The 12412-nt window shown below is 39.2% G+C and overlaps 1 protein-coding gene across 1 annotated transcript in view; it reads right to left on the bottom strand.

The window, feature by feature from the left end:
• The window catches only part of lama5 (laminin, alpha 5), a 102561-nt gene extending 92261 nt beyond the window's left edge, over positions 1-10300 (bottom strand). Inside the window, exons 1-2 of the mRNA XM_061735735.1 lie at positions 9820-10300; positions 6238-6390 (exon numbers count right to left, since the gene is read on the bottom strand). Coding sequence (XP_061591719.1) covers positions 6238-6390; positions 9820-10110 — 444 coding nt within the window. The 5' untranslated portion in view covers positions 10111-10300. The remainder of the gene's footprint in view (positions 1-6237; positions 6391-9819) is intronic.
• Positions 10301-12412: the final 2112 nt, after the last annotated feature.

Here is a 12412-nt window from a genome sequence, read left to right as displayed (position 1 = left end):
TTAGACTTATTTCTTTTGGGTATTTATTATTTCTAGGATTTCACTCTAGAAAGTGAATGCAAACTGCATGTCCAGCATTAGTTAAAGAATTGTCCCTGGAGCGACGTGCATTACCTCTGCTTACAACTATGTGATCAGATGTGAGTATGTAGGTGCCAAAGGATACAGGAGTCTCCTGTTAAGTATTCTCCAGGACAGGGCAGGGGTTTTAATTTTGGCATTAGAGCGAGTTAAAAATACCAAACTTTATCTTTCCTGAAGAAGTCCTCTGTCTTGGGCTCACAATTCTAAAAGATAGGCGGATTATGGGCACTCTTTGAGCCCCGGGCGGATTTGACAGAAAATTAAACGTCACAGCGCCACAAGTCACATTTTTGAAAGCCAACGAAAGGAATGACTTAGTTCTGATATATTATTTATGCAGGGCGAGTGAAAGGTGTGGACGATAGACAGGTTTGTTACAGAATTATTCAGATTATTCATCTACCTCAGAAGCTTAGAGTGGACACGCTCACCCACACACCCATGCACCCATACACACACAAAAAAAGGAGGATTAAAATGCACATATATGCTTTAGGTTTCACCAAACTTGGTATTAACCATTAATATATATGCAGACAAGGGCGAAAAAAAGAAGCTTAGACCGGATGACATCATCGACTACAGTGTACGTTTGGCAAGAAAATCTTTCTCCAAAAAAATCATCAAACTTAAAATTGCCATTTCTCAAAGGCAGTAAACTGCATCAAAAATGGCTTCAGGATCTTGTTTGTTGCCTCAGCAGAGCTCGCAGCATCACCAAAGACCGCTCACAACCTTGTTCTCAGCTGTTTGAGCTGTTGCTATCTGAGAGGCACAGAAACCTTAAGCAAGCACAAACAGACTAAGAAAAAGTTTATTTCCAGTAAATTAAAAGATGTCTACAGTTTCCATACATTTTTAAAGACGTTAACCTTTTTATTCTTATATTATTATTTTCCATATCTGCACTTTTTTCTTACTTTCTTACAATGTTTTTATTCTACCGTAATTGTTTTGCACTGAGCACAAGAGAAGCTCTACAATTTTGTTGTATATTGTAAAATGCATTCAATTGTACTCCAAAAGTCTTGTGAGTCATTTAAAGTTTGAATGGTGTCTCTTGTGGAAAGTATGCTGAACTATGGAGCTCTTAAAGACAAAGTTTTTCAAGGATGTCTGAAATCTCTGCAAATAAAATCTATTATAAACTCTGGATTTTTCATAAAACTTAAAAAGCTGAATCCAATTTTAGGAGTTTAAAGTCTTGTGAATAGTTTAAAGTTTGATTGGTCTCTACTTGAAAGTATGTAGGATTTGAAGATTCTGGAATATCTGAAAAAGGATTTGAAGTAGAAAAAGTCATAGCAGAAACAACCTGAACAAGCTGAATGTTTTGATATGTGAATTGTTGAAGTAGCTAAAAAAATGTGGAACAGGTTAGATGCCGGAAAAAGATAGAAAAGATGACTCAGCGTTCAACCAATAAAGACAAACAGGATCACAAAAGGTTGAATTCTAACTCAGCATTTAACCAAAAATGAATTAACAGTACCTTTAAAACTAGTTTTCAATTCCACTTTCAAGCAAAGTCCATCTTACTTTGAAAAAACAGGAACTGGTGACAGTGTTACATAAAATTAAAATTGTGTAGAAAATGAAACACTTGCATGTCAACAACAGTAGGACGTTGCTCCTTACCGTAGCCTAATTCCCGCTCAGGTAACATTTTTCTTAGCACTATCATCTCTTTAAGCTCTTAAGATGCATGTTAAAGGACAAATTTTAAATCCTTAACCCTTCATAGGGCAGTCACAAAGATACGAGAGGGTTATTGTATAACATTAAAGGACCTCTATTAACATTGTAACTTTTTTTGTAATAGCCATAGACTGTATTTCTACTGAAGTGACCAAATATGGTTACTTGTCCTGTAAACCACTGTGGGCATCTGAGCAAGACTCTTAACCCCCCAAATGCTGCCCAGGAGCCGTAAAAATGGCAGTCCGCTGCTCCTAGTGTAACTAGTGATGGGTTAAAAGCAGAGGACATACTGTATTTCAGTGTGTTTCATGTGATATATACTGATAAATAAAGATGGTAGCTCTTATTTTATCTCAAAGGGTTAACTATTACTGCTAAAATCCAAAACCACATCCAATCACTGAAACTGTTAAGAGCTTAACCTAATTTAACCTTAACCTCCACCTCAAAAAATCTCTTTCCCATGTTAAACCATCTTTTTCTAACCCCACCTCCTTGTGGTTTCTAGGGAAATCTAGTTCAGCTTCCTTTTTAACTATATTTATAGGTTTCCAGAGGGTTTTTCCCCATTTCCACTCCCCTTTACCTTTATTAACAATTCTTCCACTACCAAAATTCCTAGCCGAAACAACTGAACTGTCATGACAAGAGTCAAGTATTTGGACTTACACTCACCGGCCACTTTATTACACCTGTCCAACTCCAGCTCATTAACGAAAATGTCTAATTTAGCAACTCAATGAATTTAGGCATGTAGATATGGTCAAGACGATCTGCTGCAGACCGAGCATCAGAATGGGGAAGAAAGGTGATTTAAGTGACTTGAACTTGGCATGGTTGTTGGTGCCAGACGGGCTGGTCTGAGTATTTCAGAAACTGCTGATATACTGGGATTTTCATGCACAACCATCTCTAGGGTTTACAGAGAACGGTCTGAAAAAGAGAAAATATCCAGTGAGCAGTAGTTCTGTGGGCATAAATGCCTTGTTGATGCCAGAGGTCAGAGGAGAATGGCCAGACTGGTTTGAACTGAAAGGCAACAGTAACTCAAATAATCACTCATTACAACCAAGGTATACAGAAGAGCATCTCTGAACGCACAAAATGTCCAACCTTGAAGCGAATGGGCTACAGCAGCAGAAGACCACACCATGTGCCACTTCTGTTAGCTAATAACAGGAAACTGAGGCCACAATTCACACAGGCTCACCAAGATTGGACAACAGAAGATCAGAAAAACGTTGCCTGGTCTGATGAGTCTCCATTTCTGCTGCAACATTCGGATGGTAGGGTCAGAATTTGGCGTCAACAACATGAAAGCATGAATCCATCCTGCCTTCTATCAACGGTTCAGGCTGGTGGTGGTGGTGTGATGGTGTGGGGGATATTTTCCTGGCATCTTTGGGCCCATTAGTACCAACTGAGCATCGTGTCAACAGCCTACCTGAGTTTTGTAGCTGACCGTGTCCATCCCTTTATGACCATAGCGTATCATCTTCTGATGGCTATTTCCAGCAGGATAACGGGCCATGTGCTAAAGCGTGAATACTCTCAGACTGGTTTCTTGAACATGACAATGAGTTAACTACTTAAATGGCCTCCACTGTCACCAGATCTCAATCCAATAGAGCACCTTTGGGATGTGGTGGAACGGGAAATTCACATCATGGATGTACAGCCGACAAATCTGCAGCAACTGTGTGATGCTATCATGTCAATATGCACCAAACTCTCTGAGGAATGTTTCCAGTACCTTGTTGAAGCTATGCTACGAAGGATTAAAACAATTCTGAATGCAAAAGGGGGACCAACCTGGTATTAGCACGGTGTACTTAATAAAGTGGCCGGTGTGTGTATGTGTGTACCTAATTCTGCCTTTGAAGTGTATTGTCACCACTTGTGACTTTTTTTTAATCCACAAAAACAGAGGGGGTTGGAGGGTTATTCAACAAGCCCTCACCTTTGCATGTTGAGACCAGTTAACTGAAATTCCAATCTCTCTCTTCTCTCCTTCTGTTTCATGGAGATGGGGGTGGGGGTTGAGTGGGTGGGGTCTTCAGCACCCTTTCTATACCCTGTCACTGATGCCAGCATGATCCCTGGCCCTCACCTACCTACATTCTTTAAAGACAAAAGCTGCTACCTGGTAACTGGAGACCTCCCTCCGCTTATTTTAGCTGAGTTACTGCCTGATGAATCACAAACATATTTATCTAGAATTCCTTGTTCTCCAGCTAATAGATAATTAATACTAATATATCTTCATTGACAATATATCTGTGCCTCTCCTCTCTCTGTTCTTCCTTCTCTCTTTCGTGTCTCTCTTGCTCTTGCTCTCTCTTTGCCCGGCTGGCCTTCAGCAGCAGGTTCCCCCTCATGATTGAGGTTTCTCCCTCTTAAAGGGGAGTTTTTCCTTGCCACTGTTTTTCTCAAGGTTTTTCTCCCACTAGGGGAGTTTTTACCTGCCATTATTTATGTTTATATAATAATTGCTTGGGGGTCATGTTCTGGGTCTCTGGAAATCGCCTAGAGACAACTTCTGTTGTAATAGATGCCATATAAATAAAATTGAATTGAATTATCTGTTCCTCCGACATGCTAAGTTAAGACCTAAATAACACTCTTGAATTAAAATTAAATGTATATAATACTGTACTATAGTGGAACTTATTTTGATACAAAAACTGAAAACCAGAACTGTCTTTGACCTCATTATCTTTGCCTGGAAACTCTAGAAAGAATGACTTAATGTAACGAGAGTACTACTGCTGCTATCATCGGATTTGCCTCAGCGAACCGTGAGATTAATGTTACCAAGAAGCCTTACACACTTCATCTGTTCCCAGGCCAAATCTTCTTTTCAAAATCTGTGTTAGAGCCAACATAGTAAACAGTTTTTTTTGTTTTTTTTTAATAAACTATTATTTTATAAATCCTAAATGTTGCATTAATCAAGTGCTCCATCAAAAGCCATGTTTTAAATGACACAGCAGGAAGCTGGTATTGTTTCTATCCAGTCAACATCTTCAATGATGAGATGCTGAGTTCTGGTAGTACTCATACTGCCCCTGATTGCCCCTTTATTCCGTCTTTTACCACTGCCACAACATAGTCAGACCAACAACAGCTTCCACAGGGTACTTAAAGATACACAGGCACATACATTGCGACCTTCAACAGAAAATGGAGAAAAAAGAGAAAGAGTTCAGAGGAAAACAACTAAAGAAAAGGAGGGAAGAGGAAACTGAAAGCCATGATTGAAAACCCACTTACCAAAGGACACAAGTACAACAGCACACACATATACAAATGCACACTTGAATGCTTGAATGTGTCTGTGTGTGTGCAAGTGTGTCTCTCGACTGATGAATGAGTAAGCCACTCAAGCAGGAGAGCCTGCCATAAAAGAGCTGCTTTCAGGAGTGTAAAGTCTTTCAAAGACACACAGGACCAACTGCACTGTCACTAGCTCAGCTAGATTACACTATGAGCCTAATGTTCTTGTAATCAAAATAGTTCATGAATAAAAATGCACTGCTCATTTACAGTTCATTTAAGTATTGAAGATAAGATTGCACTGTACAGTATATAATTTTTACATTATTTTTACACCATATTGTGCTTCTGGTTCATAGCCTGCAGTTCAGCTAAAACCGTCCTTGTTGAGATACTGTAATCAAATATGGGTTAAACTCAAAATGTTGTTATTTATCTGGCACAAATTTTAGCCAGAGCTAAGTTAGCTAACGACAGTGCAATTGGCCGAGTAAAGTTAATATTAAACAGAGGGGTACAGAGTGTACACCAGAGCTTTTGTGAACTATAATGATGCTCGCAGTGCGTATGTTAATCTGTGCTACATTTCAGTGTGTAGTGAATATGTATTTCTTGAGTGAATATGTCACCAACAGCTATAGGAAAACGCACAAAAACTGATCATTCTTTTGGGCCACTGAAGTTTGGGGTCTCCGACTCGTCAGGGCTAGTTGGTAAAATAACTAAACAGCTCAAAATTTACATTTTAACAATTAGAGTCTGCTAAGGTTATGTAGTTCACCACAGAAAAGTAGCAAGCAGTCTGCTAAAACCACCAAGAGCTAACTGATATTAATAAAAGTGACTTCATCACAGCAGGCTTTGGCTGAAATCAGAGGGGTAACTACTAAATGAATGTGGCTTCTCTGGAACTGCTCTATTTAAGCAACCAAATAAATATGAAACTGCTTTGCAAAAAATACCTTCACGGATGTATTCTGACTATCCTATTCAGAAATAATTTCATTATATCATTTTAAAAAAAAGACTCAAAAATCATATAATGAAACAAAAAAAGCCAAAATTGGGAAAACATTGTGAAAAAATCCCCAAATATAGCATGTATGCAATTATCTTTGACCATGTAAGCGAATGCAAAGATAATTGATTTAATTTTGTATGTGTTTAATGACCTACCTGTCCAAGGTCCAGAGTCACGTTCACTTCATTGAATTCTGTGCTGCGAGATAGAGGTGGACTCTGCCACCATCGTTCTGTCCCATCAATGGCGTTGGTGATGGGATGGGCACGATCGCTGTCCCCAAGACTGCAGATGTCGCAGTACTGGCCCTGAGAAGATAGTAACAAAAATGTAACAGGTTTAAATCTTTATTTTAACATACAACATTTAAAACAGAAGGAGGCAGAAACCTTTCTCTGTACAGTGTTGACTTACCAAGTAGTTACTGAGACTTATTTAAAGAAATATTTTTCCAGTTTGTTGGAAAACTGGGATCATTTCTTCCATCCAGCAAATTCTGCTCTTTGGAAATACACAGTTAAACTCCATGATTCAGGAGTAACAGATCCATCTTAGTGCACAGAGTGAGCATCTGCAAGGTTTCGCCTTTCAAATTTATCTAATATTTCAAAATCAAAATGGGAACTGACAGATTTCAGTTCTTGCTCATAAGTAAATGTGCACTGAATTTTGCTTTAAAAAGGGTGTTATGAACTCTGGATATTCCAACATTTAACTCATGCCCAAATAGTAACACAGTTTCTAAGGATCACAGTAAACAGTCATTTTCATTTAATAAAATGTTCCTCTAACCAAACTTTTTTGGAAAGCCAACACCACAGTGTGGAAGCTGCGCAGAAAAGAACCTGTTACAAGCATTTTATTTAGTCATCTGTGTTTTTCTTAAATTGCAACTTCTTTTTCTGTCTGACAACTCCCAGTCAGGTTTTTGGTTAAAGTCCCTGATTGTATCACAAAAGAGTAAACTACTATCCCTAATCTATTCTGGTTGTTTTAATAACACTTACATTACCTTTGCTGAGACAGAAGAGTATAATAATAATATATGTTTTTTGTTGTTTTTTTCTCTTCAATATGGGCAGGTTCCCACCATTATTGTGTAAAAATACACAGTACCAGTTCACTGTATCCCTAAAAAAATACACATATCCCACTCAAGGACTCCTCCTGCAGTTTTTTTATGAATAAAAACACTTGTAGGCCTTGCTGTCAAACTAAAAAACCATAATATTCAATACAGTTGGAAGAGTGAACGTTACTGGGGTGCAGTGGACCGAACTACAACAACCCAGCAAAGTGGGATTAACCTCTTAGTGTGATGATGTAATGCAGCCATCTTTCAAATAATGACCCAGTAACATTGAGACTCTTCCCAAACTGCTGTGAGTAGGCAGATCAGAGAAAAACTGAATAAAAGCTCTACTTAATCCTCAGCAAATGTCAAGTGGGCAAAATGAGGTTCAGATCACTGCTATAATTGCCAAATGTCCCCAGGAGAAATGCTAAAAGACATTTCAAAAGTTTGATTTGATTCAAGTTAACTACCTCACCACAATAACCTTCTTTCTCATGTTTAAGCCTTGGTTAGATGTTTTTACAATCATGTATAAGCTGTTTCTAATAACAAATTGAGACTAATGGGTCTTCATTATCTACCTCTACTTATCTAATTGAACTCAAAATGTATATTTAAGTTTTTCCTCTCAGCATCAATTCCAACATGGGTTACTTGTATGCAGGTTTTCTTCTCGCTGCTCTAAGCATGACATGAGACAAAAGAGACACCAGAGTTTATAAAAGAAAAACACAATTTTTTTCTGAGCCTTAATAGAAAAATTCCAAAATGGTTTGGCTGTGTGGTTAGCCGGCACTCAGGCCTTTATTATCTTGTAGTAACAGAGCGAATAAGCCCTAGTCTGATTGGAGGACATGGGTCAGTCACCGGGAGGAATGTGGAAAACAGGTGGGAGAGACAGAGAGAGAGACAGAGAGAGACAGAGAGAGAGAGACAGAGAGAGAAGCTTTTAAATTGTCACCTAAAGGGTTGTTTTACCAGTTAACTCATGTAACAGCAATCCCATCTCATCCCATACCAGGAGGCTCATAAATTAAGTAAGGCCCACTGATGTCTTTGTAACACCTCACAGATTCATCCCAGTAAAACATGTTCTGTCAAACAAATGTAACGCCTGTAGAGGAAACCCGTATACAACAATTAGTTGGTGTCCAGTCCAAGTAAGACCTCCCATCCTTATGTCCTTACACAAGTGGTCTGTGTTAAGTGTTGCCAAGTCCGACATGGGAAGAAGTGCATGAAAGGCGAGCTGGCAGAGTTGATGCGCGCCGCTGCCCCCCCGGACTCAAACCCCCACCCTGCTGGCGTCTAGGCGCGATCAGCAGCACGGCATCAGTTCACAGAGCTGTACTAGGTGTGTAATGATTTGTAGAAGTTTATCCCGAAAAGTCAACATCAATATATAACTACATTCTCCAAATGTAATAACTACAAAAGCATACACTTATACAAATATTGTGCTTGATATACTTAAAAAAAATAAGTCAACTTTTTGCATGAGATTATTATGTAGGTCAAGAAAGACTAGTATTTGTATAAACGACTTTATTTTTTGTATGTAAATACGGTAATACATTTTACGAGTACAGTCAACTTAATTGTGTTAAGTTTATTACAAAATTAAGTTGACTTTACTTGCAAAAATTAAGTTGACTTAATTGCAAATGAATTTTGTACATACTAAAAAATTAAGTAGTTTATACAAAGACTCAATCAATCAAAATCTCATGCAAAAAAGTCGCCTTAATTGTTTTAAAATAGATCAAGCAAGATATTATTTACTGTGGTGTTCTACTTAAATAAATCACAAACAAATAAAGCATGTTTCATCTAAACGTTGGTCAATCTGCCCAATAGATTAAAATTGTTAAAGGAAAAGTAAATACAACAAGATCATTGCTTGTTGTTTGTGTGTAAATGAAAAGATTGCCTGGGATTACATAAATACTGCTTGTTAAGGAAAAAAATGCACAATGTCTTGTTTTGTGAAGAAACGCTTTTTAAGTTCAAAACTAGATGTATTAATGTAAAGCAACAAACTTCATTTTGGATTTAAATATGTTATATTTACATGCGCTTGGATTTATTTTTTTCAGTGTATGTAGACTAGAATGCAACAGAAATAATGTTGGCATTGAATAAAAAAATGCAACAGCAAAAAGATGCTCACTGGTCTGAGGATAAGTTCATAAAACTTTTAAAGGAATGCAACCCCAGCCTTAATAATGGCATTATACTTGAAAATGTTGGAAATGACGTGACATGAACTTTCTACAGAGCCCCACAGACACACCTTGGCGCTGGAGAAACGGCAGACATGGATGAAGAACAGGAAATAAATCTAAGCAGACAAGTCCGACTCCAGGCTGATTTATGGTTCCGCGTTACACCAACGCAAAGCCTACGGCGTAGAGTACGCGGCGACCCGCAACGTACACCGTACCATACGCAGTAGTCCATAATTCAGGCTTAAATCCCAAAGAGACGCACCACAAACACCGCTTCTGCTGGAACAATGAGTTAATACGTCGGTACTATTACAGTGCCGCGGGGGAGACAGTTAATTACAACTTGAATTACCATTAAACATAGAAACAAGATCAGCTCCAAATGCGAGGGGTCTCTGTTGGGGTTTTAGTGGAGTTAAAAGTGTTCCGCTCACCTGGATGGTGTGGCTCGGGTCCCCCGACACCGGGCCTCCCACCAGCTTGCAGTACAGGTCGTGCACGCTCTTGCCCCCTTCGTCCTCCCCGCAGGTCGCCGTGGCGGTGATCTTGGTGCCCTCGGCCAGGTTAAAGTAGGGCGGGTGCAGGCTGTAGCCGTTGAGCCCGGCTCCGGGCCCCTGGCCGGGCCCCTGGGCCCCCGCCAGCCCGCAGCAGGTCCCCAGCAGCGGCCACAGCAGCGGCCAGACCCGCGTGGGAGAGAGACGCACCGGCCGCCTCGCCATCATCATCCCCACCTGTCCGAGTATAGTCGGGAATAAAGGGAGCTGCTGCTGACTGAGCCGCTCTGCCGTTAACTTGTGGAGGAGAGAAACATCCGGAGCAGGTGAAAGGAAAGTGTAGCAGCACTTGAGCAGAATGAGAGGGGGAATAAGGAGCTGAGTTGAATCAGAGAACAGAGAACATCCGTCCGTCCTCTTTCCCTGCTCTCCTGGGAGCAGAATCCCCTCCCTGTCCCGTGTCTGTCCGGCCCCCAGTGGTGGGAAGAAGAACTCATATTCAGTGTTAGAGCACTGAAGTTTATTAAATTAAGTTAAAAAAGTTTCAAGTGAAGACAAGTGAAGTTAAAAATCTGGAGTAAGATGCTTTCTGCCACAATCAGACTCTGAAAAATTGGTTCAGATTAGATTATTGCAATGCACTTTTTGCAGGACTAACAAAGCAAGTGTTACATAAATTCCAGATTATTCAAAATGCTGCGGCCAGAATTCTAACCAAAACCAAGAGGTATAAACAGTACTCGAGTTGTAAAAAAGAAATCAGAGGGGATGGTGGATTTTATCATATGGGGACAAATAATTTGTGCTGATTACAAATAATATAATATATTACAAATAATAGCAGTGACCAAAACACCTGCAGAAATACTGCAGGAATGACATAGCAGCAGGTAAATGCAGCCTTCTGTAAACTTTGAATATCCACTGGGCTTACATCAAATACATCAAAACACAACAATAAAAACACTTTTCTGAACTTATCAATATGACTCTGTCCTTCACAGGATAAGTAAAATGGATCACTGCAAAAACTAAAAATCTTAACAAGAATATTTGTCTTATTTCTAGTTAAAATGTCTCATTTTAGTAAATCATTACACTTAAAACAAGACTCATCACTGGAAAAAACAACAATTTTCACCTGTTTCAAGTAGATTTTCACTTGAAATAAGTAGAAAAATCTGCCAGTGGAACAAGATTTTTTTGCTTGCAATAAGAAGATAAATCTTGTTCCACTGGCAGATTTTCCTACTTATTTCAAGTGAAAATTTACTTGAAACAGGTGAAAATGGTCAAATAAGTTATTTTTCTGGTGATGACTCTAAATGTTGAAATAGCAGTAAAACCACATTCATGATGAAATGACATAAGGGATGGAAAGGGGGGATGGCAGTTTTACAGGGGGGATGATTTGGACCGTTTTTATTTCAGGGGGGATGCCATCCCCCTCATCCCCCCTCAACTCGAGTACTGGGTATAAACACATCACTCCTGTTTTATCATCTCTTCACTGGCTCCCTGTTAAACAAAGAGTATATTTTAAAGTACTTCTTATTGTCTTTAAATCTATGAATGGCTTAGCTCCCTCCTACATAGTTGACATGCTAACTGAATACATTTCGGACAGATCCCCTTAGATCATCAAATAAGAGTCTTCTCATCAACCCAGAATTCACACTAGATCTGCTCATGGGGTTTTCAGTCACTACTACACTCTCTGCAGGAACTAAGGTCTGCTCCAACAGTGCCCTCTTCCAAAGCAGACTAAAAACTTACCTTTTTGCACAGGCGTTTGACTAAACTCTACATGGTTGGCTGGGTGATCGCACTTTTGTTAAAATGGAATTATGGTTGTTATTGTTGTTTTTCTCTTGACATACTTTTGTCTGTTTCTGTTATTGTAAAGCTGTACTTTTGTTTGTTTATGTATTTGAGCACATTGAGTCCATGCTCATCATGTGAAATGTGCTTTATAAATACATTTGCCTTTGCCTTTGCCATTGCCTTTGGATTCAAAATGATTATTATTCTTTCTTTCTGAAACAATACCTTCCCTCCTCTCAATCCTTCCTATTTTTTACATTTTTATTTTTAATCCTAGTCTGTATACATCTAGTAATGAGACAAACCCTGCAGATTACATTCACTCTTTAGCCAAAGTTCTTGCATACAGTTTGACATTACCAGCGTCACCAAATCAAAGCTGGAGTTTGTTTGGGAAAGTCTTTCTGTGTGAATGATTGTGGGACAGTATGTAGCCTGTGTTTCCTTTCCCGTGCCTCTAATCTGCCCTTGTCTCTCTCGCTCTCTTTCTTTCACACTGTTATCTCGTCTGTCCCAGAGCTGTCAGACTGTCTCATAAAGACTTGTCCTCCTGCTGTTGGTCACTGTGTGGCTCCATTTTAAGTGTGTAAGAAATGGACAGAGACAGTGGCAGTGTGTCCAAATAGTTTTCCATAGCAAACAAAGCTCTTTTGAACACTAAATTGTTCCTGCTGCAGGAGAAAAGGCTCTATCTTTCCAATTGAGGACA

The sequence above is a fragment of the Cololabis saira genome, chromosome 12, assembly GCF_033807715.1.
Source record: "Cololabis saira isolate AMF1-May2022 chromosome 12, fColSai1.1, whole genome shotgun sequence".
Taxonomy (NCBI): domain Eukaryota; kingdom Metazoa; phylum Chordata; class Actinopteri; order Beloniformes; family Belonidae; genus Cololabis; species Cololabis saira.
The sequence above is the reverse complement of the archived record's forward strand: the minus strand, read 5'-3'. Positions and strand labels throughout refer to the sequence as shown.